General features: G+C 30.8%; 2 protein-coding genes and 1 long non-coding RNA gene across 3 annotated transcripts; all 3 read right to left on the bottom strand.

Annotated features, from left to right (window-relative positions):
- Positions 1 to 5,727: 5,727 nt before the first annotated feature.
- LOC129318800 (uncharacterized) lies at positions 5,728 to 7,990 on the bottom strand. Its single transcript, XR_008595313.1, has 3 exons — positions 7,726 to 7,990; positions 7,070 to 7,230; positions 5,728 to 6,062 (listed from the first exon to the last, which is right to left on the bottom strand). It is a non-coding gene; the product is annotated as an uncharacterized LOC129318800 (long non-coding RNA).
- A 47-nt stretch (positions 7,991 to 8,037) lies between these two features.
- On the bottom strand, positions 8,038 to 10,665 carry LOC129317398 (disease resistance protein RUN1-like). The gene is made up of 6 exons (XM_054961728.1): positions 10,123 to 10,665; positions 9,721 to 10,023; positions 9,218 to 9,597; positions 9,020 to 9,161; positions 8,166 to 8,288; positions 8,038 to 8,049 (listed from the first exon to the last, which is right to left on the bottom strand). The coding sequence occupies exons 1-6, from the start codon at positions 10,663 to 10,665 to the stop codon at positions 8,038 to 8,040; spliced, it is 1,503 nt and encodes a 500-aa protein (XP_054817703.1).
- A 348-nt stretch (positions 10,666 to 11,013) lies between these two features.
- LOC129317397 (disease resistance protein Roq1-like) lies at positions 11,014 to 13,204 on the bottom strand (the record flags this gene model as incomplete). The annotated part of the gene is made up of 2 exons (XM_054961727.1): positions 11,014 to 11,230; positions 12,774 to 13,204. Coding segments are annotated over 2 exons (648 nt in total), but the record flags the coding sequence as incomplete, so codon positions are not given.
- Between the last annotated feature and the right edge of the window lie 10,918 nt (positions 13,205 to 24,122).

Here is a 24,122-nt window from a genome sequence, read left to right as displayed (position 1 = left end):
ATATGGACAAAGTTTTCTTCAAGTCCAGAAAACTATGATATTCTGTATTCTGCATTCCAGGATTACTACAAGGTATTAACACCATGATCGATTTCCGCTATACTATATCTCAATTTTGCGATACTTTAAAGATCAAAATTCAGTAGCTTTCTCAATGTATTACCCATTAAACTATTAAATTTTTCTATATGACCCTTAATCTGCAGGCATGGCTGGAATTAACAGGCAAAGCAGTTGAGGAGACAGATGCATCTCAGATTTCCTGCAATCGTGAAGCACAACATAGATATCTAACCTGGAGAAGCAGAAAAGGTATTGGGATATGTTGCTACTCATACAGTCATATGATTGGTCATTTGACTGTATTAACCTCTATGCTTGCGATAGAATTAAACGAAATTCTAAATTAGCATCTTCCCTTGGAGTCTGTGGATACAGAGTTCTCTAGCATTTCTAGTCTTCCCACAACCTATAGTTGATTATTAATCTGACGATATTCCATTATTCATATGCTGCGTGAATTAACCAAACCATTATTTCAGTGCTGCATTTTCTAATTGTTAATATTGTCAACAAATTGTTTTTGAACTGAAGGCCTAAGCAAAAGGAGAGAGTGATTTACGAGGATGACAATAATGGTCTCCAAGGACATTTTAATTAAGCCTAGAAGATTCACTGTACATTTTGCATTTCTTCAACGTCATCAGTTTAGACTGATATTATTATCAAGCGTGTTGGTCATGTTTTGAATATGATGTTCTTATCAATGGCTTAGAGGATTTGGATAACTCATGCTAGAGCATAGGAAAACTATTTTCCAGAATTTAAATCAGGATTCTATTGATACTTAACTTTTGGAGGTGAATTTTTTGTTTACTCGGGACTCTTCAGCACCATTTAGCAATGACTTAGACTAAGTTTATGTTATTATATTTGAAACATATCACTTATGAGCTTCGCTCATGGAAACTTTTGGAAAGTAGGATCCAGGTCAAGGGCTTTTAAAGAAGCTGATTGGGGACACACTTGCAAAGGTATCCGTAACATGAGATCAGTACTTTCCTCAAGAATCTTGAAGTGCAGTTTCAAACTTCACGTCTTTTATCCTATAGGACTTGCGAGAACTTTCTATTCAATGGAGAGTTGACGAACTTGGAAGCAAAATGTTCCTTGATTACTTCCCAGAATTCCGCAGCAAGGAGGCACTGTAGATAAAATACACAGCATTGTAGGAAAGTCTTATGAAAAATCGCCCTTGGGATGCAAGAGGAGAATTTATTGGCAGCTGATTTCACCATCCGGTTTTGGTAAATTGCTGTTTTCTTTTCATCTCTTCTATTGGATCTCTTACCCCTTTTTTTCTTCTCAATTTTGGCTTCCCATCATCTGATATTTTTTGTTCTTTGATCTTCAATGTAATATTTATTACTGGAAAAGTAATTGCTTATAGTGGATCATGGGTATCAACAAATCACTAACTGTTGAAGATTCAAAGCCCTAATCTAAGTAGAATTACCGCCTTTATGTTGTTGTTGCATCTTAGGAAAAAGACAAAAAAGGCCCCTTGGAGCTTTAGCAAAGGTTATGAATCCGACAAGCTCAGATCCTATGGCTGCCCAGCGAATGTACTTTGTATCAACCTGGTGCCAGTGAAAAAAAAAAAAATTAAAGGTATTTTTTTTTCCTCATGCAGTTCATCTTAAATGATATATATTGGTCCAATTTCTGCATGTAAGAGATGGAAATCAATTTACAATTTGGCCCCTAAATTATATTGTCCCACTGAAAGACAAATTGACGTGTAGTGAGTTTCAAAATTTGAGGGACCAACTTGCTTACAGAAATAAGTCCATGGACTAAAAGCATTAGGGGAGAGATCTTTAAGAACCCATTTTGTATTTAGATTAATTGATTAAATATCTGAATGGTTTGGGTGGTTTCCTTACTATGAGTGAATAGGGTAGATAATTAGATACAGTCCGATATGTGGAAATTTAATTAATGATAGGGAAATCTAGGGAGGATTTTTAATGTGATAAAAATAATTTATTTTAGCAGCAAAGAGAAATTGGTGCAAAGTCAGAAAATTTAATATAGAAGATTTAAATTGTTGTTGGTTTCTTGACTTAAATATGTTAAAAGGCATTTCTCTGTGTGTTTTGATGACCTTTGAAAATAATAATAATAATATTAAAATAAATAATACATGTTTATAAATAGAATAAATGTAACAGGATGTGCTAGTGGTTTGATGGAACCAGAGCGGGGAGCCTAACTTACTTCAAGCCTAACCTAACCTATTTACTAAATAAGCTTAGGCTAGGTTCAAGCTTTTAATTAGGCTTATTTAGTCAAATAGGTAAGGCCTAATGTTTTCAAAGACTTAATATACGAGTCCAACAAGTTGACTTATTTACACACACATATTATAATATATTACAAATACATCATTTCTCATCATTTGATTTTTAATCAATTTATTTATTTTTATTTCTAGTTATATTTTCAAATATATAAGTAGATTATCATATTAATTTTAATATTGTTACTTATTATTATTGTATTGCATTATAATTGGTAAGTTATTTCAATTATAATATATTATAATCGATAAATTAGTCAGAATACTTGTAATAATAGTCCTGAAGTATGTTTGATACCAAATTGCTCCAGTTGGGGGAAAAAGCACGTCATATCAGATTTTTTCATCTCTCTCCCCATTTTTTTTCTTGTTTTCTTTCTGCGTCTACGATCAGAGAGGGAGAGCTGGAGAGAGCACTTCAGGAATTCTTTCCTCCACTCTTCATCTCCACTCATCATTCCTCTTCCCTATTGCCGGCAAGTGAGCGATTTTTAGTGGCTGTCGCTGCTACAGATCAAGGCATGGGGGTGTTGGAGCTGTCGAAATCTTCTCCTTCCTCTCCCCTGTCTGCACTACCGGGCTCCTTCTCTCTGTCCGACATCATACTGTTTTGGTGTGAATGAGGGAAATTCGATTCCTTCTTTCCATTTCTCCTTACTTCGTTGTGAGTATTGATCCCCTCTCTTCTCTCCCTATTTGAATAAGTATGTGCATTGTGATTTGGGGCTGAAAGTTCAGTCCTTGATATATTTTCCTTCCTGCCTACTATGTGCTTGTATGTGATGAACTGGAATTTCTCTTCTTGCTGTTGGACGTTGAATAGAAAGAGAAATTTAGAGTTTCTTTTAGCTAGCTTTGAGGAACAAGAAGCTTGATGATGTAGTTTGAATGCTAACGCACATGAGATGTTTGCAAAAATGTGTAGAAGAGTTGGAATGGAATAATTAAGTATAAAGACTAATATTATGGATTCAGGTTCAGTTTTAATAGATTTTAATTTATTCTTAATAAAGAAATGAATTTGCGAAATCATAGAAAATCTACATAGATGTTTGGAGAAATTTTTTGGGAAAGATATTTAAAAGTTAGACGGCTGATTGTATAGTTTGATTTTTGGAAGCACGTAAGGTGCTTGAAGGAATGTATGAAAGGAGAATTTTAGTTTATGGTGGCATATAAATATGATAGATGTATTCTTGTTGGGTAAATTTATTATAGCAGGCAATTATTCTTTACAAATGAAATGTTGGGCATGAAGTTAGAAAATTTTGGGGGAAAAGAGGATTATTGTTTAATAATTTAGGGACCAAGTTTGTTTATTCTTATGTTAGCTCTTGGTTGCATATAAAAAAAAAAATGTTTGTGCATGGCAGATTATGAATGAATACAAATGATTGATAATGTTGAATGAGTTATGGTAGAAGTTGTCTACTTTCTAGAGAAAGAGTTGGAAACTTTGAATATTATTTATGTAAGTGTTTGTTGAAGATTTATTGATTAACTCTTATTTGTGAGAGGTTGAGGTAGATTCTCTTTTCCAATTCTATAAATTGTTTGGATTGAAGATTTTAGAGTTATAAATGTATAAAAAGAAATAATAGTAATGTCCCTTTGGGCATTAGGGAATTAAGACATAGACAATATTACAAAGTGGCTAATTAGGAGTAAGTTATGTGTTTGGAAATGTTTCAAGTAAGTGGATAACATCTTGATCAATCTTATAAGTATATGTCATGACTTCAAGAGCTAAAGTAATGTAATTTAAAAAGAATAAATCAACACTAGTTGAAAAAAAATCAATTCTTTTATTTGATAAAAACAATCATGAAAATTGGTGAAGAAATTTTTTGAAACATTAATTGTGAATTTTTATATTCAAAGAATTGATGTTTTAAATAATTCTTGTGAGTTTGTTATTAAGAAGATAAAATTATATTTTAATCAGTGATTATTTCTTATATGTTTGAAATGTGATTTTGAGAGGATTATTATAAGCAGATTATTGATTGCTAATAGCAGTTTCATTAGTTTGTTGTGCTATGATTAATGACTAGTTAGTTTGACTTTTGTGAGCTTTATCCTCACATTCGTTATACAGGGGTCTCATCCAGTGTTTTGATTTTGTGGCTTTGAGTTATGTTTGATTATTATTACTCTTGTGGACATATTGCACATTTGTTTCTTAACTTAGATTGCATTTTAGTTACTTACCTTCGTGGATTGTGTATCTACGTTTGTTTTCATGGCATAAGTCACGTTCGATCCACTTTTGTTACTTATTCTGTTAAGTCTTAAAAAAAATAAATTTTAATTGTCTTGTATATGGATTTTCTCTAGTGGTTTTAATTTATAAATGTTAATACATTTTCTATTTATAGATCTATTCAATTTTTTGAAAGTGAGTCTTAAAGAACTTCATTTATTTTAAACTAGTTGCTCTTGAATTTATGTCATATGAAATATTTTAAGTGACTGTATTATATTGAACTATTCTCTTTTTGTTTGTGCATAAGAATCCATTATGATTGTTCATATGTATTCATTCAAATTTTATTACTAGGACATTATTTATTAGAAAGATTTTTGGCGTTAGATGATGTAGCTGAATCTATGTCTCGAGGTGTTCATTGAGTTGTTTTATCTATTACTAAATTGGAGTGGAAGAATTATTTCAGGCAAATTTCATTTGATGTAAATTTCATCTTGTATAAATTTCTTGGCCTAGTCCTAAGTGCTCCATGAAGGCTATAGGGAAAATCCTTGTTCCTTATAAGATTCTATAATTATTGGTAAGGAGTGGAGCCCCTCTATTTCAAATGTTCTTTGTTGTTAGGAAATCTGGAGAAGTCTCATTTTTAGGAGAGATTTATCCACTGAAATTTCTATAGGAAATAACTTTTGTTTGAATGAAAAGTATTGTAAAAAATTAACTAATAATCATATTTCTATATTAACTGTGTTTATAGTTTAAAATTTAAAGTTTCTTGAGTTAACACTTGTGAGATATGAGTTTCGTATTTTATCCCATGCTAGTACCTTATATTTTGGAACGTGACATTTAATTTCCCAATCCTTGGAAAACTATTTATAAAATATGTTTTCTTTGTAGAAGTTTTAAATTTGTTTTGTATATGTTTTATCTTTTACGTAAGTTACTCTTCCCCTTCCATGAAGTGATGTTCAGATTACAAAGTTCTCTTGTCTGTTTTCAAAATATAAATTCTCTCCTTCATCTGGTATGCATATATTAGAAATTTTTTTCTTGTTTTGAAACCTTATGTTAAGTAAAACAAACAGAACATGTACCTCAAATTTATATACCTTAGCACCAAATATGACAATGTAAGTACCTAAGGCCCGCACAATACAATTCAAAATCTAATTTCACATTCCCTTTTTCATATTCAATAGAACATCAAGTCAATTTCATTGGTTGTGACGGCCAAACAAGGCTTGAAGCAAAGAACTGACTAAGCATGTACCTTATAAATCGCTAAGGGGACAAAAAAAAAAAAAAAGTAAGAGACGAGCTCAAATTCATACAAAAGGTTCTTAATTATGCAAATGAACGAGTTTATTAGCTACTCTCATGTCAATTTCAGGATGGGAGAGTAGAGGAAACTAGATAAGCTCTTAGCCGGTATCTAGGTCTTGCTTCTTGAATGTCTTGGACAATTCCCAGTTCCCGCATGTACACAACCTATGAAAGAAGTTAAATAAATATCAATTTTACCCAAAAAAAAAATTATGCAGAAATTAGTCAACTCTATATAGAGTATCAACTTGTGTAAAGAGGTATGTATAGCAATTATGGCTGCGTGCATGTGTGTATGCATTTTAAAAAAATAATAATTATTGGTTGCTTTATTTTTAGCATGTTTTGATATTGGTCCTTTTACTCTTTTTTTTTTTTCATTGATTTAAACCTCTTAAGTTTCATCTGTTTAGGACGTTAGTACTTATATATTTTAAATATGATTATAAGAACTTAATGGTGGCTAGCATGTATATGAACTCCACTTATTTTTGTGTTGGCTTGTTAAACTTATGATGAGTTGTATAAAAAATGAATAAAAGACCGAAACAAAAAAGAAGAAGCAAGACATTGAATAAAAAGTCCTTAAATATGTAATGGATGATGCTTCAAAAGGAAGAAGACAAGATATATAGGGCAAATAAGCATAAAGGTTACTAGCCATTTTACTCATATAATGTCTGACTTATTGAAATTTTACCAAGTTAGCAACAGATTTAACAAAGTTATGTATACATCAGCAAATTTAACTCGTACACACAACCTATAAAGGAAGAGGTTTAAGAAATATCAAATTTTACCGAAATAAAAAATTATGCAGAAATTAATCAACTATAGTATCAACTTCTGTATGGAGAGGTATATATAGCAGTTGTGTGTGTGTGTGGGGGTGTATATTCCATCAAGGTTCTTTTATACTTAAAACAAGCCTAATAATAAAAAATTTATTGGTAAGAAAATATGCAAAATAACAAGAGCAATGAAAAGAACGATTTTCAATCCAAACACTTTTAAGAAACACTTATACCAACGAAATACTGTCTCTGCATCATCTTTTGGAAGCCTACTTGGTATGGTTTTGTAAAATGATTCAGTAAACATCAGATATTTAAGCAACTATGCTGAAACAAACAAAACATGTACCTAAAAACAGAGACTAGAAATTAATATACCTTAGCACCCAGGCTGAAAGAGATGCTCAATGGAATGCCAAAAGTTTGAAATCCTCTCCCAACAGCTACGGCCTTCTTTATTCTCAACTTCATTGGGATTGTTTAAGTTGTTACAATGAATCTCAACTTTATCTCTGGTTTTTTGGTATCTTTTGACGTCTCTGCACAACAACCACACTTTCTTCTTTTAAACAGTACTAACTTAATATTTATAGTAAAATGATACTCCTCCTATATTATCTATAAAATTTACATATTTCTTAATGAGACATTTTACAAAAAAACATAAAACGTAAATTTTTGAGTTTTTTTTTTTAAATGTCCTTTACAAATCCTACATCTCCTTTAAACATGTGATTGTACGTAAGATCAAATTTGGCATTTGATAGACGATTGAAACTAAATTATGTCATACAAGTATCACCAAAATTAAACAACACACGAAAAATAAGAAAAATTTTGTAAGATATGAAAACAAATCCAATACTACAAATAAACAATGCCATTGGAAACAAAAAATTGAGAAATATAATACATATATGAATTAAAAGATTAGATTAAATTTATACATTAAATAAAGATTTAAATAGCCATCAAACACGGAATAATATAAAATATAAACTTACAATTAAAATAAAAATATTTGTCATACGTACCTTGAAGCATTTGTTCTTATTTTATGCACTTTGTTAGGTGGCTTGGCATTTGGGCTAACTTTGATTCTATCATTGATGCTACTACAGCACTCATTCCATGTTTCAGCATCTTCTTTACACACCACACGCCATCCACACTTCCTTATTTTAGACTTCGGTGACTCATCATTTTCAAATGGTTTTCCAGTAGAAAATACCATTTGAAGTTTGTTTACGACTAAAGAGGAACAACGAATATATATAATACAGAGTTGAGGACTGCAATTTGATTGTAACCAAATGGCAGAGCAAACAAACGTTTTTGGAAATTCATCATTCGGAAATCTGCAAGTCCACCAAACGAAATCAACCTCATGGACATATGCCAAATCGTTTTCTATCACTAAGCATGTGGCTATGCCCCACCATTCACTTCTTCGACAATGATCAGGTATGCTTACTATGAATGACACATTTGGATCATTGAATTCTTTCTCACAAAAGTAGTCTTGATTATGAAACCATGATGGCACTTCACTGCCAGGAATTATTAATTGGCGAATGGGTTGCATGAAGAAGTCAGGCTGTGACAAAACAAATAGTAAGTCTTAGAAGTATAATAATTAATGTGTAAAAATGGAAAATATATACATATCAAATATATATGCTCAATATCCCAAAAAAAAATTGAAACTCATGTAATTAAAAAAAAAAACTCACAATTTGTGAATCCCATGTAATGATTCCAGACCTGTTACTTAAAAGGAAAAATTTATATCCTCGAGATTCATTTAATATTGAGACGTCATTGATATTATGAACCTATAAGGGAAAAAATTGGCTATATTAAAGAAGTATAATGATTAATAATGTGAAAGAACAAGTAAAGAGAAATAAAATGAACCTGAGATTGGAATGAATCAATGAACTCCCATAGTTTCTGCGAACATATGTAATGTTTCATTGGTGGACTACCACTTGCGAGAATAACTGAGAGATTTGACGGAAGTTGTGGCAAGGACTTAAGCATTGGGCAATCAAGGAGACCAATAAATTGAAGCTTCGAAAGATTGGAAATGAGGCCAGATGGTAAGTCAATAAAATTGTTTCCACTCAAATCTAATACTGTCAATTATGACAACCTGCTAATGTCATCAGAAAGTGATCCATCATAGAGATTACAATAATCTAAATGTAATTCGCTCAAGAATGATAAAGAAGGGGACAAGAAAAGATTTATTGAGCTTAAAGGCCTTTGAAGCCCAAATGCCTTCCTAAGGAGGGAGAAGCTACTCCATGATGTTGAAGAACGTACTTGACCATTGTACTCACAAATTGATTGTGCCTCTTTAGAAAGTCGACGACCCACATAATTAAGCACTTCCAAAGTCCCGTTTTCATTCAAATCTTTTGGCATCCTTGAAATCTTTGGCCAGCCAGAAATTGTGATAATCTTCCTGCTATCAATTTACAAACATTATTTGGAAGGCAAACAACATTTTTGCAGCCTGACAAATTTAATTCAACAAGACCAATCAAATTGCCTAGTGATTCAGGTAGTTTGGATATAGCGGTGTCCTTTAAATCAAGCTTAGAGAGACATTTCATATCCTTTCCAAACTCAGGAAGTTTTCTAATTTTTGAACAATCGGATAGAACAAAAGCCTGTAAGCTATCCATCTCAAATTTTTTTGGAAGGGTTTTAACTTTTGTGCAACCTTTTAAATTAACAATGACAAGATTCTTGTGTTGCCCAAGAGACTGGTGAATTTCAACAAGGTTAGAACACCCTTTGAGGATCAATCGTTCAAGATTAGGAATTCCATCAAAATCTGAGGTTTTGATGAGGTATTTGGAATGAGATAAATCAATGGACATCAGCCTTTGTAGAGACTTGAAAAGAGAGAAAAAAAAAAAGAAACAAGAAAACAGTAAGTTCTCAAAACCAAAAGCTAGTTATAATAATAAGTGCATTAAATTATGGACAAGCAACTAAAATGAAAGGACAATAATTACCTGTGCCCCACTGCAAAGTTCTTTTACTTTGCTATGTTGCATTTTTAGGTGAACAAGTTTATCAAGTTGAGTATGTCTAGGCAGAGAATCTAAAGGATACCCCTCCCATTCAAAAACTCTCAACTCATTGGAAAGAGATTTAAGTCCACCAGGAAGATTCAATTGGCAAGGAGAAACATGTGATGAGCAACTTGAAATGATAAGTAACTTGAGATTACGCATTTGTACGAAGGCTTCAGGATCCCAAAGTGCATCAGATGATTTTTCTAGTGTTAGAGCTATACCTCGAATTGCTCTCGTACCCTGTAAAATAATAAGTCAAGTTAATAATGTACCAAATTCATAAAATGAAATAATAAATAAAGGGTGCACATACAATCACAAGAACTTAAGTGGTGTTACCTTATTTCTTTTTAGGATATCATTGGCATCCTTCAAAGACAATATCCTAGAACGCTTACTGGCATCATTAGGTGATTCTTGAAGGACAATATATTTACCCATATCTTGAAGAATATCATGCACCCACAGACGCCCTTCATGATTGATTACTAGCAGTGATTTCTCAGTAAGAACTTTTATTCCAAATTTTGGGTGAAGATCTTCATCAAATGTTTCTAAAATTTGTATGACATAATCTTTGGCCATCCCATTGAAAAAGCAAGCAACATCCAAGAATATAGTCTTCTCCTTATCATCTAATCCATCAAAACTCACTTTAAGTATTTTCAATATGTCCTTTGGAGGAACCTTCTTGAACTTGGCAAGTGCATCCTTCCATTCCACTATAGTTCTTCCGCAAAGAAATGAACCTAACACTTTGAGAGATAAAGGAAGACCTCCAGCATACTTTATCACATCTTTAGAAAGCTTTAAGTAACCTTCATTTGGTTGATTTTTTCCTTTAAAAAGCATTTTGATGGAAAAGTTGAAGTGACTGGTCATCACTCAAGATTTTGATGTTATACTGAGCAGATACATCATATGATGATAACAAATGCATATCTCTTGTTGTTATTAATATTATATACTCCCATTGCCAAACCATCCTTGCTCTCGGGCCAAATATTCAAGTTGGCTTATCTTACTCACATCATCAAGGACTAGTAGAATTTTTCTATTCATCACCATTTTTTTTATCAACGTCATTCCGTCATGACAATTATCCACTTCTACACTTCTTTTAGTCAAAGAAAAAAGAAGTTTTCTTTGCAATGAAGTCAAGCCACCTTTTTCAAATTTCTCTCTGATATTATGAAGAAAGCAACAAACCTCAAAGTCTTTGCGTTTTTGCTAATAAAAAGGTCTAGCAAGAGTAGTTTTGCCTAAGCCTCCCGTTCCCCAAATTCCTATAGATCGAACTTCTTTCGAATCACTTGCTATGACTGACTCCAACTCATCTAATTTGCATTCAATTCCAACTAACACACCAAGGTCAGATGGTGATTCATCAAGTAACTTAGACATCATTTCTTTAGCAATAGTTTCAATGAATTTTGTTTCATGCCTACATATAGAAAAATAAAAATTTAGCATGATCTTTCTTTTAGCTAAAAATAGCATGATTGTTTAAGTCAATTGAATTATAAATTTTCATGAATAAACACTATAAATAGTTAATGTGAGTTATAAAGAAACATGACCACAAATGTAACAAATTTAAATTTACTGTGAAACTGAATTTAACTTATCAAGAATAAGCCATATATATCTTAATTAAAAAAAAGAATAAGCAATATATATTTTTATTCATAGAAGAGCTGAACGTAGCTTCTAGTATTTATTCGCATGGGCCTACACCGACTTTAATTAATAAGAATATTCACAACAATTTAACTTTCTTGATATTAAAAAAAAAAAAAGCAAAATCTCTAGATCTAAGCATCGGCATCATGCCATTTTGAAATCTAGTATTTAATTTACAATTAATGAGAATATTTCGATGTGCCAACATTTCCTTTATCATAATTATTAAATTAATGTATTTCAATGTTAAATAGTTGGGTTTTTAATTTTTGTGTAAAAGAACAAATCTAATTTAACTTAGTTATAGTTTTCAACTTACAATTATTATCCTCATTTCTAAGACTCAACAATTAAAATATATAGAAAATCATACTAATCATAAGCCATGAATAGTCTAGCTGATTTCAAACTATTATCTTTGATATTATTGATAAGTTGCTTCTAACATGTTTTCAGTATAACTAAAGAAACATTAAAACTTATTAATTCTCTCTAAAAATTTTAATAAGTTCTTAACTTGACTCTTATATATTAAATATACATATTTTAACAATCTACTTTCTTTCACTAACATTTAATGAGTGATAAAAGAAAAAGTTTGTAATAAAAAGTCAATAACATATCTTATAGATTGGACTAAAAAATACATCTTTTCCCTTCTTTATAAATAGAACCGGAAGGAGTAAAGATAGGTTTACAAAATTGCTTCTCCCGTATAATCCTATTTGGCCTCGTAGCTATATTTCTAAATTGAATTAAACTATTAGGTTAAAGATGCATCAATGGGGATGAGTTATCAAGACTGTTTGATGATATATATATATATATATATATATATAGATTATAGTAATGGGAATGTGAAAAATACTTGTCAAAATTATATGTGTGTGTACATACGTTGCTGATTCCTAGACATTGAAGTAATTTAATTAACACATTATTGTTTGAGATTTTTTTAGGGTAATAAGTTGTATTATTTAAATTTTGAGTAGTATTTTTATTTTATTTTTAGAATTTTACAGAAAAATACAATATCAGCTTAAAAGTTCAAATCTAAGCTAACTTTTCCACTATAAAAAAGAGAAATATTAATATTAATTAATTAGTAATGAAATTTCAAAACACAGACCTATAAGTCGACCACTAAAATTAACTTTACACTACATTAATTTAGTGAAAGCTTCAAGTAACTCTCAAAAAGGGGAAAAAAAGAAAAGAAAAATGAATAAAGCTTCATGTGGTTATAAATTAAAGTTTATTTTGGTAGTTCCAAATAATAATAATAATTACTAAGAGAGAAGTAGAAATTACTTATTTGGGAGTCCCAACCAGATATGTTAGCAACTTCTTCTAAAGCATCCCTCCATGTTTGCACCTTCATATTGTCTTGCGTAAATCTTCCTTCATGCTTCATGAATGCTGCTGCAAAACTTCCCTTTTGTTTCCTCACATCAGATGGATCTACATTGTGGAAGATTGGAAATACTTGAAGACCCAACTCTTTTTTTGAATGAAGGATCTTTTGGAGCTCATCCAAACACCAGGTTGAAGAAGCATATCCTAGGGAGAGCACAACAATTGCAGAACGAGATTCTTCAATTGCTTGAAGTAAACTTGGGTTAATATATTGTCCCCTTTCAAGTCCTTCTTCATCCCTGAAAGTTCTTAATCCTTGGCGTATTAAAGCATCATACAAATGATCAGTAAAGCCTGTGCGAGTATCTTCACCTCGAAAACTCAAGAAACATCATACTTCGGTCTCTTAGTTGATCCTCAAGAGCTTGAAGAACACCCAACTCCATCAGCATCGAGCGCCATTGCAAGGATTCGGAATCTGAACCAAAGTACAAAATTTTGAAAAATACAAAATAAAAAGAATATGCATACAAAGTAAGGGGCACTTTTTAAAGAAAGTGAACAAATTTTTGCGAATATCCCATTACATACAAATTTTCCCGTCTTTTGGAGTCTGAAAAAAAAAAGAAAAAGAAAAAGAATCTTCAGCAGATCACGCTGAAAGTCCCAGGACACAAACCAGCAAATAATCCATTTTGCTGAAGAAAATAAGACTATAAACTCCAAGATTCACTCTTACGGCAAGATTAATTCACTCTACATGATGGAAGTAGAATATGTGTATTTATGATCAGCAAATCTTGCTCTATATATATATATATATATATATATATATATATAATATGAGGCAATTGGACTGCGAATGATGTTAATGTTGCTAGTAAAATATAATAAAAGAAGCATGAGATATCCATCAAAAAATAAAAGAAAAAATAATGTTGATGTGCCTGCTAGTACCTCGTATCGTTTATTCCAATTTTCGGTGTTTTGCAAAAGTTTTTGGATGTGCAGTAGCCTAAGGGTTCTCATAGATTCAATTTTGTATAGTTTTAAGGAAAAATCAAATCGGACCAAATCAATCAGTTCACCAAAGCTCGGGACTTATTTAATTTTTGGTTTGGTTCAATTTAGTTTAAGGATGGATCAAGTTTGACTTTTTTAAATATTTTTCATAATCGATGTATATATGTATGTATGTATGAATATTTATTATGAATTTTAACTATTAAATAGTATTTTCAATCAGAATAATCTCTTGAGAACAAAAGAATATATTCTAACAATTCTTTAAAATGTTTAACTATTAAAAATTAATACGTTATCCTTAAAAAAATTAATTATAAAATTAAAAAATTATCACAAAAACTATAAATAGTTTTTAACTAATTGCAACGTATTTTTATTAGTGATTTATGGGTAAGAAATTTGGGAAAGAGAAAAATAATTAGACAAATTCATAAAATATATAAAATAGCTGTAATAAAGCTTAATTCGGTTTGTTTCAAGTATTAAAAGATAAAAATCTAAACCAAACTGAACCAATCAGTTTTGTAAAACAAAAAAAATTTAAATCAGACCTTATTTATAATCGGTTTTAATATTTGAATCGGTCTTGTCAACAAATCTACCTAGATCCATTCTCACACAATTCCGAAAGCAAAATAGAGTGGATTCAATTTGAAAAATTAGAAAACAAAATAAGGGAAACTTCAACAGGCAGTGCACTCAAGACTCTATTCCAGCAAGAAACTATGTGCGAAGGTTAAATAATCGAAGAAGAACCTGTGCAAATAGATAATTTCACAGATCGATCTAATCATAAAAATAATGATTTCATAGAATAGATCTAAAAAAAAAAACAGAGAGCAAAGGAGAAAAAAGGAACCTGAAGGATGAAATAAATAATGTTGAGGCCAAGTCTTGTGTTTAGTCTTCAGTCCCTGATACATGCAAAATCTATGAGGGGGGTGTGTCTGTGTGTTTGTAGATGAAGCTCCAAGCTAAGCTAAGGCATATATAAGACTCAGTCCCAAGTCATCGTGGTCGTCAAGGTGTATATAATATTATATACCCAATCCTTAACCGCGTGACTGTGTCTCTCTTCCCAAAACTCACTTTGGAGAGGGACAAAGGAAAATGGCATGCACGCACCTTTGATTACCAATCTATATAATATACTTTTTTGGTAAACGTCTTTATGTAACATTTAATATGAATATATATGAATCTGTGGGAGTGAGGTCGAGTCTTTTAATTTTTTAAAGTGTAATTGGATTAAATTTACAAAATTGAAGTTTATAAATTGAAGATAGGATGAAAGTCGATAAGATACTACTGTAATTTAATTTACATTTAGATATTTAAATTTTTTCAAAAAAAGTCAGTTTAACAAATTTAAAAACCAAACTCGGCAGCTCCAGGCTCTTGGGTTTAGTGTTTTTTCCCTGAAAAATTTTCATCCTATTATAAAAATTAACTAAGTATGGAAACCGTTTATATAATATGGAAGAATAACAATTAAGTTCCAAAACACTGATTTAATTATAGTTAGGTTCTAAAACATTTTGAATGAAGACGACACTACAAAAAAATTGATTTTTAATGGCGAATTTTGTCATAGCTGAAAGTTGAAAAGTCATAAGTCGCCACAATGTTGCCGCGAGAGACCTTGTCACTGATTCTATCTGTGATGATAATAAAATTTGCCGTTGAAAGTTGAGAATCAGTGATGACACATGTCGTCGCAAAAAAGAAAATTTGTCGCTGTAGAAACTATCAATCAACGGCAACTTTTTTGTCGCCGTTGAAAAGTAATATTGGTTTTACCCACCATGTGCCACCATCTCACCTCTCCACAAGTCGCCATGTCATTGCTCCATGTGGGGCCACATCACCCCTCCACATGGGCCACATCACCCTCTACTTGCCGCCCCCACCTCACACCATGTGTCATTATGTCACCAATTTATATTTTCATTTCACAAGTTGTCTCCTCCAAAGTTTGAACCCATGATGTTCCCCTTTGAACCCATGATGTTCCCCTTTTATGTCCTACTATTTTGCCACTGAGTTAGAATGAACCTGTAGTCTATTACTGTATAATTAAATATACATATATGTTATTAAACTATGCAAACACACACACACATATTAAATATTCAATATTACAAAATCTCATTACTATCATTAAATACTTCAATTTAATTCTTTTAATGTATTCAAATTGCAAATTATATTATTTATTTTGTCTAAAGTAAACTATAAATATAGTTGATACAATATTATTTGTATTATTTATTTTAATTTTTTTTACTTCTTGATGTTATTATATTATTTATTTTAATGTTCATATTTATAATTATAATATAAAAATATCTAAGAATAAATAGTAAAAATATATATGATTATACATTTCTTTAATTATTTATTTTTATAGCTAGTTTTATTTAAAATTTTATTTTTACTTTTAATTAATAATAACTCTTAAGTAATGTAATTGAGTTGTTTTTACATCACACTTTACTTTTTTAATTAGTTTTCATTTTTAAATTATAATCTTATAAGAAAATTATACACTATATTATCTAATTTTTTTTATATTTATGTCACAAGATAGCATCAAACAAAAAAATCGTATAGCATCACATACATAGGTATATTTCATATATTGTAAAAGTTAAAAGTGAAATTTTAAAATGTCTCATTTTTTTTCTTTTCATCTTTCTCTTTCCTATCATTAGCTGTTAAATTGGGAATATCTAAATTGACATTAAGCTCTAAATTTACTAGTATTAAATGCAGAATTTGAATTAAAAAATTATATTAGATGAAATATCATTCTATGAATGAATAAATTTAACTATCACATGTCTAATTATTGTAAACAAGTAGTGTTATTGTTTAAAATATTAATTTAATCATAAAACATTTAAAAATAGAGACTCATTGCCACATTATATACATTTCAAATTAAAAAAAATCAAACATTAGATTTTTGAATGAATTTATCACTTCATATAGGGGTATGCGTTTGTCAATTCAATTAGATTTGATGTTATTTGACCAAAACTAATTAATTAAACTGGCCTAAATAGTTGTATTGAATCAAACAAACATTACTTGATAACAAAAATTAATGTAAAATAATATGATTTGGCTTAATTCTTTACTCTGACTCATTAGTATTAAATAATACCTTAATCTTATCTTAAAATAATTTCATTATTTTAAAGTTACAATTTAACCATAAAATATATTAAATGAAAAATCATTATCTTATTTTATATATTCATTATAAAATTACAATAATACAATAAAATTAATTTATTAAAAAGTTAAATATTAGATTAAACAAAAATAAAAAATAATGTTGAAAATATAAAATCAAACTTTCAGTGTATTATAACATTAGTTTTTAAAAAATTATAATACATTTTAAAATATGTTGATAATCAACGACGATTCTAAAAAGTCATCGCAGATTGTCAACTTCCTTAGACCTTTGGCGGTGACATGCACTTGTCGTTGCTGAAAATTTGACAATCAATGACGACTATATATTGTCACCGCAAAAATCACCCTTTCAGCAGTGACTTTGAATGTCGTCATGAAAAGTCAAATTTTTAATGGTGACTTTTTTTTTCATCACAAATTGTTCATTTTCAACGGCGACTTTTTAGAGTTATTGTTGAAAGTAGCCACTGAAAGTTTTTTTTTTTTTTTGTAGTGTGGATTGCAAAATTCTATTTTGAAAGTTGCAAATGTGAGAGTTTTAGCTGCAAATCTGATAGAGATGAAGATTCTGAAAGGATACCAGTGTTTTAACCGTGATGATTGTTTTGAATATTTGAAAGAAAATATATCTTGATAATTTTAAAATATTAATAAATCTATTAGAAATAATTAAGACACTTATTGAATAAATGTACTTAGATCATTCACCGAATTTAAATCCCTCAAAATCATCCCAAAATCTTCCTTACCTATATTTCTCTCCTATAATTAAATTCTCTAATTGGCCTTGCATATATACACACTATTTCACATTTTTAAGCAAATCTTAGTCCTTAACAAAGTACTTAATTATCTTTAAACTAATACTATTTTTTTATATTTATTCTTATTTAATAGGGTATTTCATTTTAAAAGAAATATAAAATAATTTATTTATTATGGGTACTTTTGAAAAAAAACATTAATTATACCTTGAAATATTAAAAATATCTTATATATTTTAACATCTAACCTCTCAAAACATTTTAAAAAAAAAGGAGTATATGTTAAGTATTGGGCCCAAGCTCGGGCATTCTCCTCGAGTAAGTGAATTGAGGCCGATTTCCGTCTTAACGTTTTAACAGATCATTTAAACTTGTCATTCTATATCTTTTCAACATCTCTTCACTTGAGATTTCTTATTAGAAGGGTGTAAATTAAAACTCAGACATTAGTAATATTGTGGTGATTAGAATTCAACGCTGTAGTTCAAACTTCATAAGACCATTTCCATATTTAGTTGTGAGGGATCTATTTTGATTTAACACACACACACACACCCGTCTTTGTGAAAATAAAACTATAGAGGATTTACAATAACCCATTGATCTGTTATTCTTCCTCATCGCACTCTTTTGTATAAAGCTTCACATTTCATCCTTGCTACTGATATTTTCATCTATACTCTCCTTTCTATTTCCAATTACCAAGAGATTTTTATGCTTGCCTGCATGTATATGTATTATATGTGTATCTATGGATGAAATAACACAAGAAAATTGTCATAATGACAACATAATAGAATTTATTAATTCGTGGAAATCTGTTATTGTATTTTCAATGACAAATTGAACCCATAAGAGGAGAAGAACATAAGTCCTCACAAATATTTTTGTAATGACCCTAAATTTTAAATTAAACAAAATTTTTCTCTTAATAGATATTTTATTTAAATAAATTTAATAGCAAGTAAAAAGGGATAGTTTATAAGAATTTATACTAGAAATTTCCTCAAGGACCTAGGGTCCAAAGTTTTTTGAGCAAAAGCTTGATTTTAAAATTACAAAAAAAATGTAGTGCCCTTTTTTGTAATTTTATTGTGCTTTTTTTTGTGATTTTCTCGTGTTCTTTCTTGTAAATTTTTCAAAAATTCTTTTCTTCATTTTTTATTTCTTGCATGGAAGCAAAAATAGAGCATCCTGAAATCTTCTCTTCACCGATTTAGATTTTATTTCTTTCATCATTTTCGAAGCCTTCCTCCTCACCTTTGAACTTATTCTTCTTCTTCTCACCGGTGGCGTGCATCTTGCTTCGCTGGTTCATCTCTTCTGTTGAGCTTGCAGAGTGATCAGAATCCTTCGTTCATCCTTGTTTTTCGCTACTTCTTCATTCAGGTTCGACAGTTCTATGTGTGTGTGTGTGTGCATGTTTAGCTTCAGTTTTTCTTCCTCCTCAGCTGTTGGAGGCTCGTGTGTGTGTGAATAATAAGCTCAAGTTTTTTTTTCTGGTCTACAATTATGTTGCTCACCGTTGGTCTGCGTTGATCCTTATTGTTGCGTCTCTATTGTTGGAAGAGTTGGGGTGATCGTTTTCTGTTTGTCTCTGTTCTAGACTAACAACAGTAGTGTGTGCGCGTTCAGCTTCCACTTTTCTTCCTCCTTAGTTGTTGGACACCGCGTGCATATAGTGAGCTCAAATCTTTCTCTTTTAGGGTCCCTAATTTTCTGCTCCTTCTCATTTGAACAGCAGAGATGAAGCTTTTCTTCTCTCCTTTGGCGTCATCCGTGAGCTTAGGTGTGGCTGAAGCTATTGTATTTTGGTTTGTGGTAAGTTGCTGATTCTTTCTTCTTCCTCTCCTGGCCGAAAGAGGCATCTCTGCTCATTATTGTTGTCTTGATTTTGAGAAAACTGAGGTGTTGTTTGGTTAATGATGGATGCCAATTTATTTTGATATTGAGCTGAATTTTAGTTGCAGAATTAAATATTTGAAGTTGTTTGAAGTTTTGAATGTTGATTTCATGCTTTAGCTTACGGTGACACACTCAATGTATTAGTGAAAATGCTTGGAAAAAAATTGGTGAAAATAAAACTGTTTAATTTTCATATTAGAGCCTTAAGAAATTTTATGCTACTTAAGAAAGTATATGTCTTTACATACAAGTTGTAAAGTTGATTTACTCATTGGATTTGTATAGCACCAAAGAGGGAAATTGTTAGGTTATGTGATGACTGAGGTTTTTGTTAAACATGGAATAAGAAGAGTGTTAATGGGTGGGGTTGAATGTTGTTGGTTTAAATGCTAGATTAATTTAGAGTATCACTGGAGTAAGCGGGAAATTGAGGGAGTCTAATTATAAGATTATTGAGAAACTCTCAGGTAAGTGAATAGCGTCCCAACTAATTTATCAATTAATTTTTCTTATTAAAATTTATTTTGTTATATTGATTATTTTAATAATAATTATGTTGATTAGTGGATACTTTATTAATTAAATTTCTTCATTTTTAAGTTTTAAGATGGTGGTGAAAAACGATTCATCATAGCATATGAATGTTTTACCCCTTATGAGATATCCTTTCAGGATTAATAAAATTCAATTTCATTAGCATTGGCAATTTTTGATTTTTCAATAAATGTAAGCATGAGCATTGGATATGAAATTTGATTCTGGCAAGTTTTAATACTTAAAAGTATTCATGTGAGTTTGATTTTGAAAATGAGAACTGTATCTTGAGAGTGATGATTTTCTCGCATATTTGAAAATGGTTTTAAAAAAAGATTTTATACAGAATACTGGTTGCTAATGGCAGTTTCGGTTGCCCTTGGCACGCTATGGTACACCTAGCTAGTAGGGTGTTTATAGGAGGTGCTAGCCTCATGCGATGGCCAACGCACGTGGAATGGAGGGATGGTTATTCGTGAGTATCGTACTCACATTTGTTTCGTGGCTTCAAGCTGCGTTTGATTAGCATTACCCTTGTGGACTAGGTGTTCATGTTTGTTTCGTGGCTTCAACCGCGTTTGGTTATTTATACTGTGTATCCATGTTTGTTTTTATGGCATAAGCCACATTTAGTTAGTTACCCTCGTGGATTGTGTGTCCACATTTATTAATTGTTATGATAAGTCCCTATAATTATGAATCCAATCGTTTGATGATTTTATATTCTATTAGTTTTTATTTAGTAATTTGTTTATAAATATTTATTTCATTTATGTGCTTTCTTGAAATCAAGTGATATTATCATTTGCTATGATAGTTCAATGATTTGAGATTTTATTTGAAATTTATAGAGCCATTTTATTATGAAGTTTATTAAATTTTTACAAAAATTTTGTTTATTTAACTTACATAACTATTTCAAACTTTTCATTTTATTTATGTTTTATTGTTTATTGTTGGGACGGTATTCACTAAAAATTATTTTGGTCTCAGATACCTTAGCTGATGTTGATCTTCTTGCCGATCCTTGAGCACTCATAGACAGGTGGTGGGTTGATTGAAATTTTTCTTTTGATATAATTATAAATGTTTATATATCTTATTTTTATTTTAATTTTTTTAAAAATACAAATAGGTGCTCCACATAAGCTATAACTAGGACTTTTATTTTTATATATATGCTATCTGTCGATTGGAAGGAGCTAAGCTCCTGATTTATTTGATATTTTGACTGTATCAATGTATTGGAGAAATTTTGAGAGATTTTATTTACAGGGGGTTTTGCTGAAATTTTTATGAACATGTTGAAACTTTGTTGTAATTTTTAGTGTCAAAAGTGTTATAATTTCAATACAAATCTGATTTAATTTTAGAAATAGAGTTAATTTATGATTTAAGGCTTACAAGGATGTGTGAAACGATTCACATTCCGTGCCGGTTGCTCTCCAAATTTTGGGGCATGACAATTTTCTTGCTTCATATGAACTAGGACCAATTTTTAAGGTATGGGTGAATTAATGAAAGAAAAAAATTGAAGTTCTTGTTGAGATATTCTTAAACTTCTTGCCTGTGGGGCCGAGATAGAAATCATTTATGCATGATTACTTGCCTTAATATTTTGTGCCAACTTTTTCACCGGTGGCAGATCAAACATCATTGTGTTGTGAGTTAGCTTATTCTTTGTTATTAGTTGAGTGTTCTTTTTTCTAGCTGTAAAACCTTCCTCCAAATTGTTCAGCAATAATGAAATATGTACTCTCTGTTTTTTTTTTGTGGACGCTGAATTTGTTCCTAAGCTAATGGAACTTACTTCAGTAAGTCAATGCAATATTTTAATTTCCTGTTCAAGATACGATTCACTAATTTATAAAATTACTTCCTGTTGAACTTCATTTTAAGTAAGTTTATTTATTCACTTTTTAGCTTTCTATTAGCTTTTTTTCCATAGCTTCTGGCTTATGAGAATATTCTTCTATTGGAATTATCTAGCATGGAACTTTGCATCATTATTTGGGGACTTCCATATAATCCCTTGGGTCACTCTTGGTAATTAGCATTTAGGACTCCCATATTTGCAATTTTTTGTTTCAATATTTGCTAAGTACTCTACTCATCTTCCTTTGTAATGTTTTTGGAGCTAATAGTTATTAAATTTGTCTTCTGACTTCTGAGACTGAGACCTAATAATTGTCATTCTCTTTATATTTTACCAAACTAGAATGTCACCATCTCATTAATTAATTAAGAAGATGGGCATTATTGGCAACCCTGATTGAACTGGTTGAAAATAGATTTATCAATAAGGCATTATATCTTCGGTAGATTATTGTGAAAAACAGTGTCATTATTCTAGGAACAAGACTCACATCTCTCTTTTATCAGTTTATGATTGAAGATATCCGAACGGATCTGTCTTTTGTTTTGGAGAAGATTACTTTGATCCGGTCCAAAATTTGTTAGTTATCAAGAAGGCTGAGAATAGCTCCTGTTTCCTTAATTTTGTCTCTTTTACTTTTTACACAACACTTTCCCATATACCAAACGTGCACTAAAGTTCTCTTCCTTCCTTTCTTTCTTTCTTTTTTTTTTTTTTTGAGTATATTCTGTGAATTTTGTTAGTAAAAATAGGAAATAATAGTTGTTCTGTTGTTTTCTTGTTAGTATAAGTACAGGGTCTTGAAGAAAGTGAAGAAGTCTTGTCCTAATAATCAGAAGTGCTACATTCAACCATCACAATATTTACTTCTAATGCTTTTTTGACTCTTTCAATCAGTTAGAGGTTTCATAGATAGACTTAGCACAAGACCAATTTTGAAGGTCCAAGTGAATGAAAGAAAAACAATTAGAAGTCCTTGTTGAAGTATTCTGTATCTTCTTGCCTTTGGGTTGAGTTAGAAATTATTTATGCATGTTGCTGCTTCCTTTCTTTGCAATAAGATAATAACTTTGACTTGAACCCTTTTGTGCAGGTTCTGGATTTTGCTTCCTTTCCGAAAGTAGAATATGATGTACCCATATTTTGCGCTAACTTTTTCACTAGTGGCAAATCAAACATAACTGTGTTGTGAGTTAGCATATCCTCTGTTGCTGAGTGTGCCTTTTCTAGTTGTAAAACCTTCCTCCAAATTGTTGTGCAATAATGATTTTTTTTATTATTTTCATGGTCGATGAATTTATTCCAAAGCTATGGAATGAACTTCAAGTGAATGCACTAGCACCATTTTCTTGTTCAAGCATAGTTCACTAATTTATAAAATACACATACACACATACACACAAGGCAATGCTTCTGGCTTTCAAGAGGCCAAATCTCCCCCAATCCTCACTATACTTCTAAAAGACGGAACTCCCCTTTCCCTGGCAGATGTGGAGGATTTAGAATAAAAACATTACAACACTACCTACACTCTAGTTGCATCTAAAACCTACTCACATACCACTTCTTTTCCCTTATGCCAAGGAACCTTAGGATAATTCTCTTATCCATTGGAGTTGCTCTTTTCTACACCATTTCTCTCTCATAGATTCTGCTATAGGCCCTAGGAAATGATTTGTAAATCTTCTCTGAATCTTTTGCTCTATCAAAATCACTGAGTGTAAGGGCATTTAAGTCCTTGAAGTCACTCTTAGTAATTTATATTTAAGACTCATTTGCAACTATTGAAGTCACTCAAAATAATGTAACTGTTAAATCATAAATCTAAATTTTAGAAGTGTTGCCTCTGCTAAGTTAATGAAGAATAATCTGATATCTTTCTGGATTCCCTCCTTTTGATGGTCGGCAATGAGAATTTAACACTTTGCTTCCCCTTTATTATTTGCTCCGATGGCACTGGCAATACTGCAAGAGTTCTCCACTTTTCC

The sequence above is a fragment of the Prosopis cineraria genome, unplaced genomic scaffold, assembly GCF_029017545.1.
Source record: "Prosopis cineraria cultivar Desert tree isolate PC_DT_omini unplaced genomic scaffold, ASM2901754v1 PC8, whole genome shotgun sequence".
In the NCBI taxonomy this organism is placed as follows: Eukaryota; Viridiplantae; Streptophyta; class Magnoliopsida; order Fabales; family Fabaceae; genus Prosopis; species Prosopis cineraria.
This window is presented reverse-complemented; position numbering and strand designations above follow the sequence as displayed.

Excerpts from the sequence above, each read along its gene's own strand:
- LOC129317398 (XM_054961728.1), bottom strand. The coding sequence starts at position 10,665 with ATGACCAGTCACTTCAACTTTTCCATCAAAATGCTTTTTAAAGGAAAA. Across the intron at positions 10,024-10,122 it reads ATATCCTAAAAAGAAATAAG|GGTACGAGAGCAATTCGAGG; the intron begins GTAACACCACTT and ends ATTATTTTACAG. Across the intron at positions 9,598-9,720 it reads AACTTTGCAGTGGGGCACAG|TCTCTACAAAGGCTGATGTC; the intron begins GTAATTATTGTC and ends TCTCTTTTCAAG.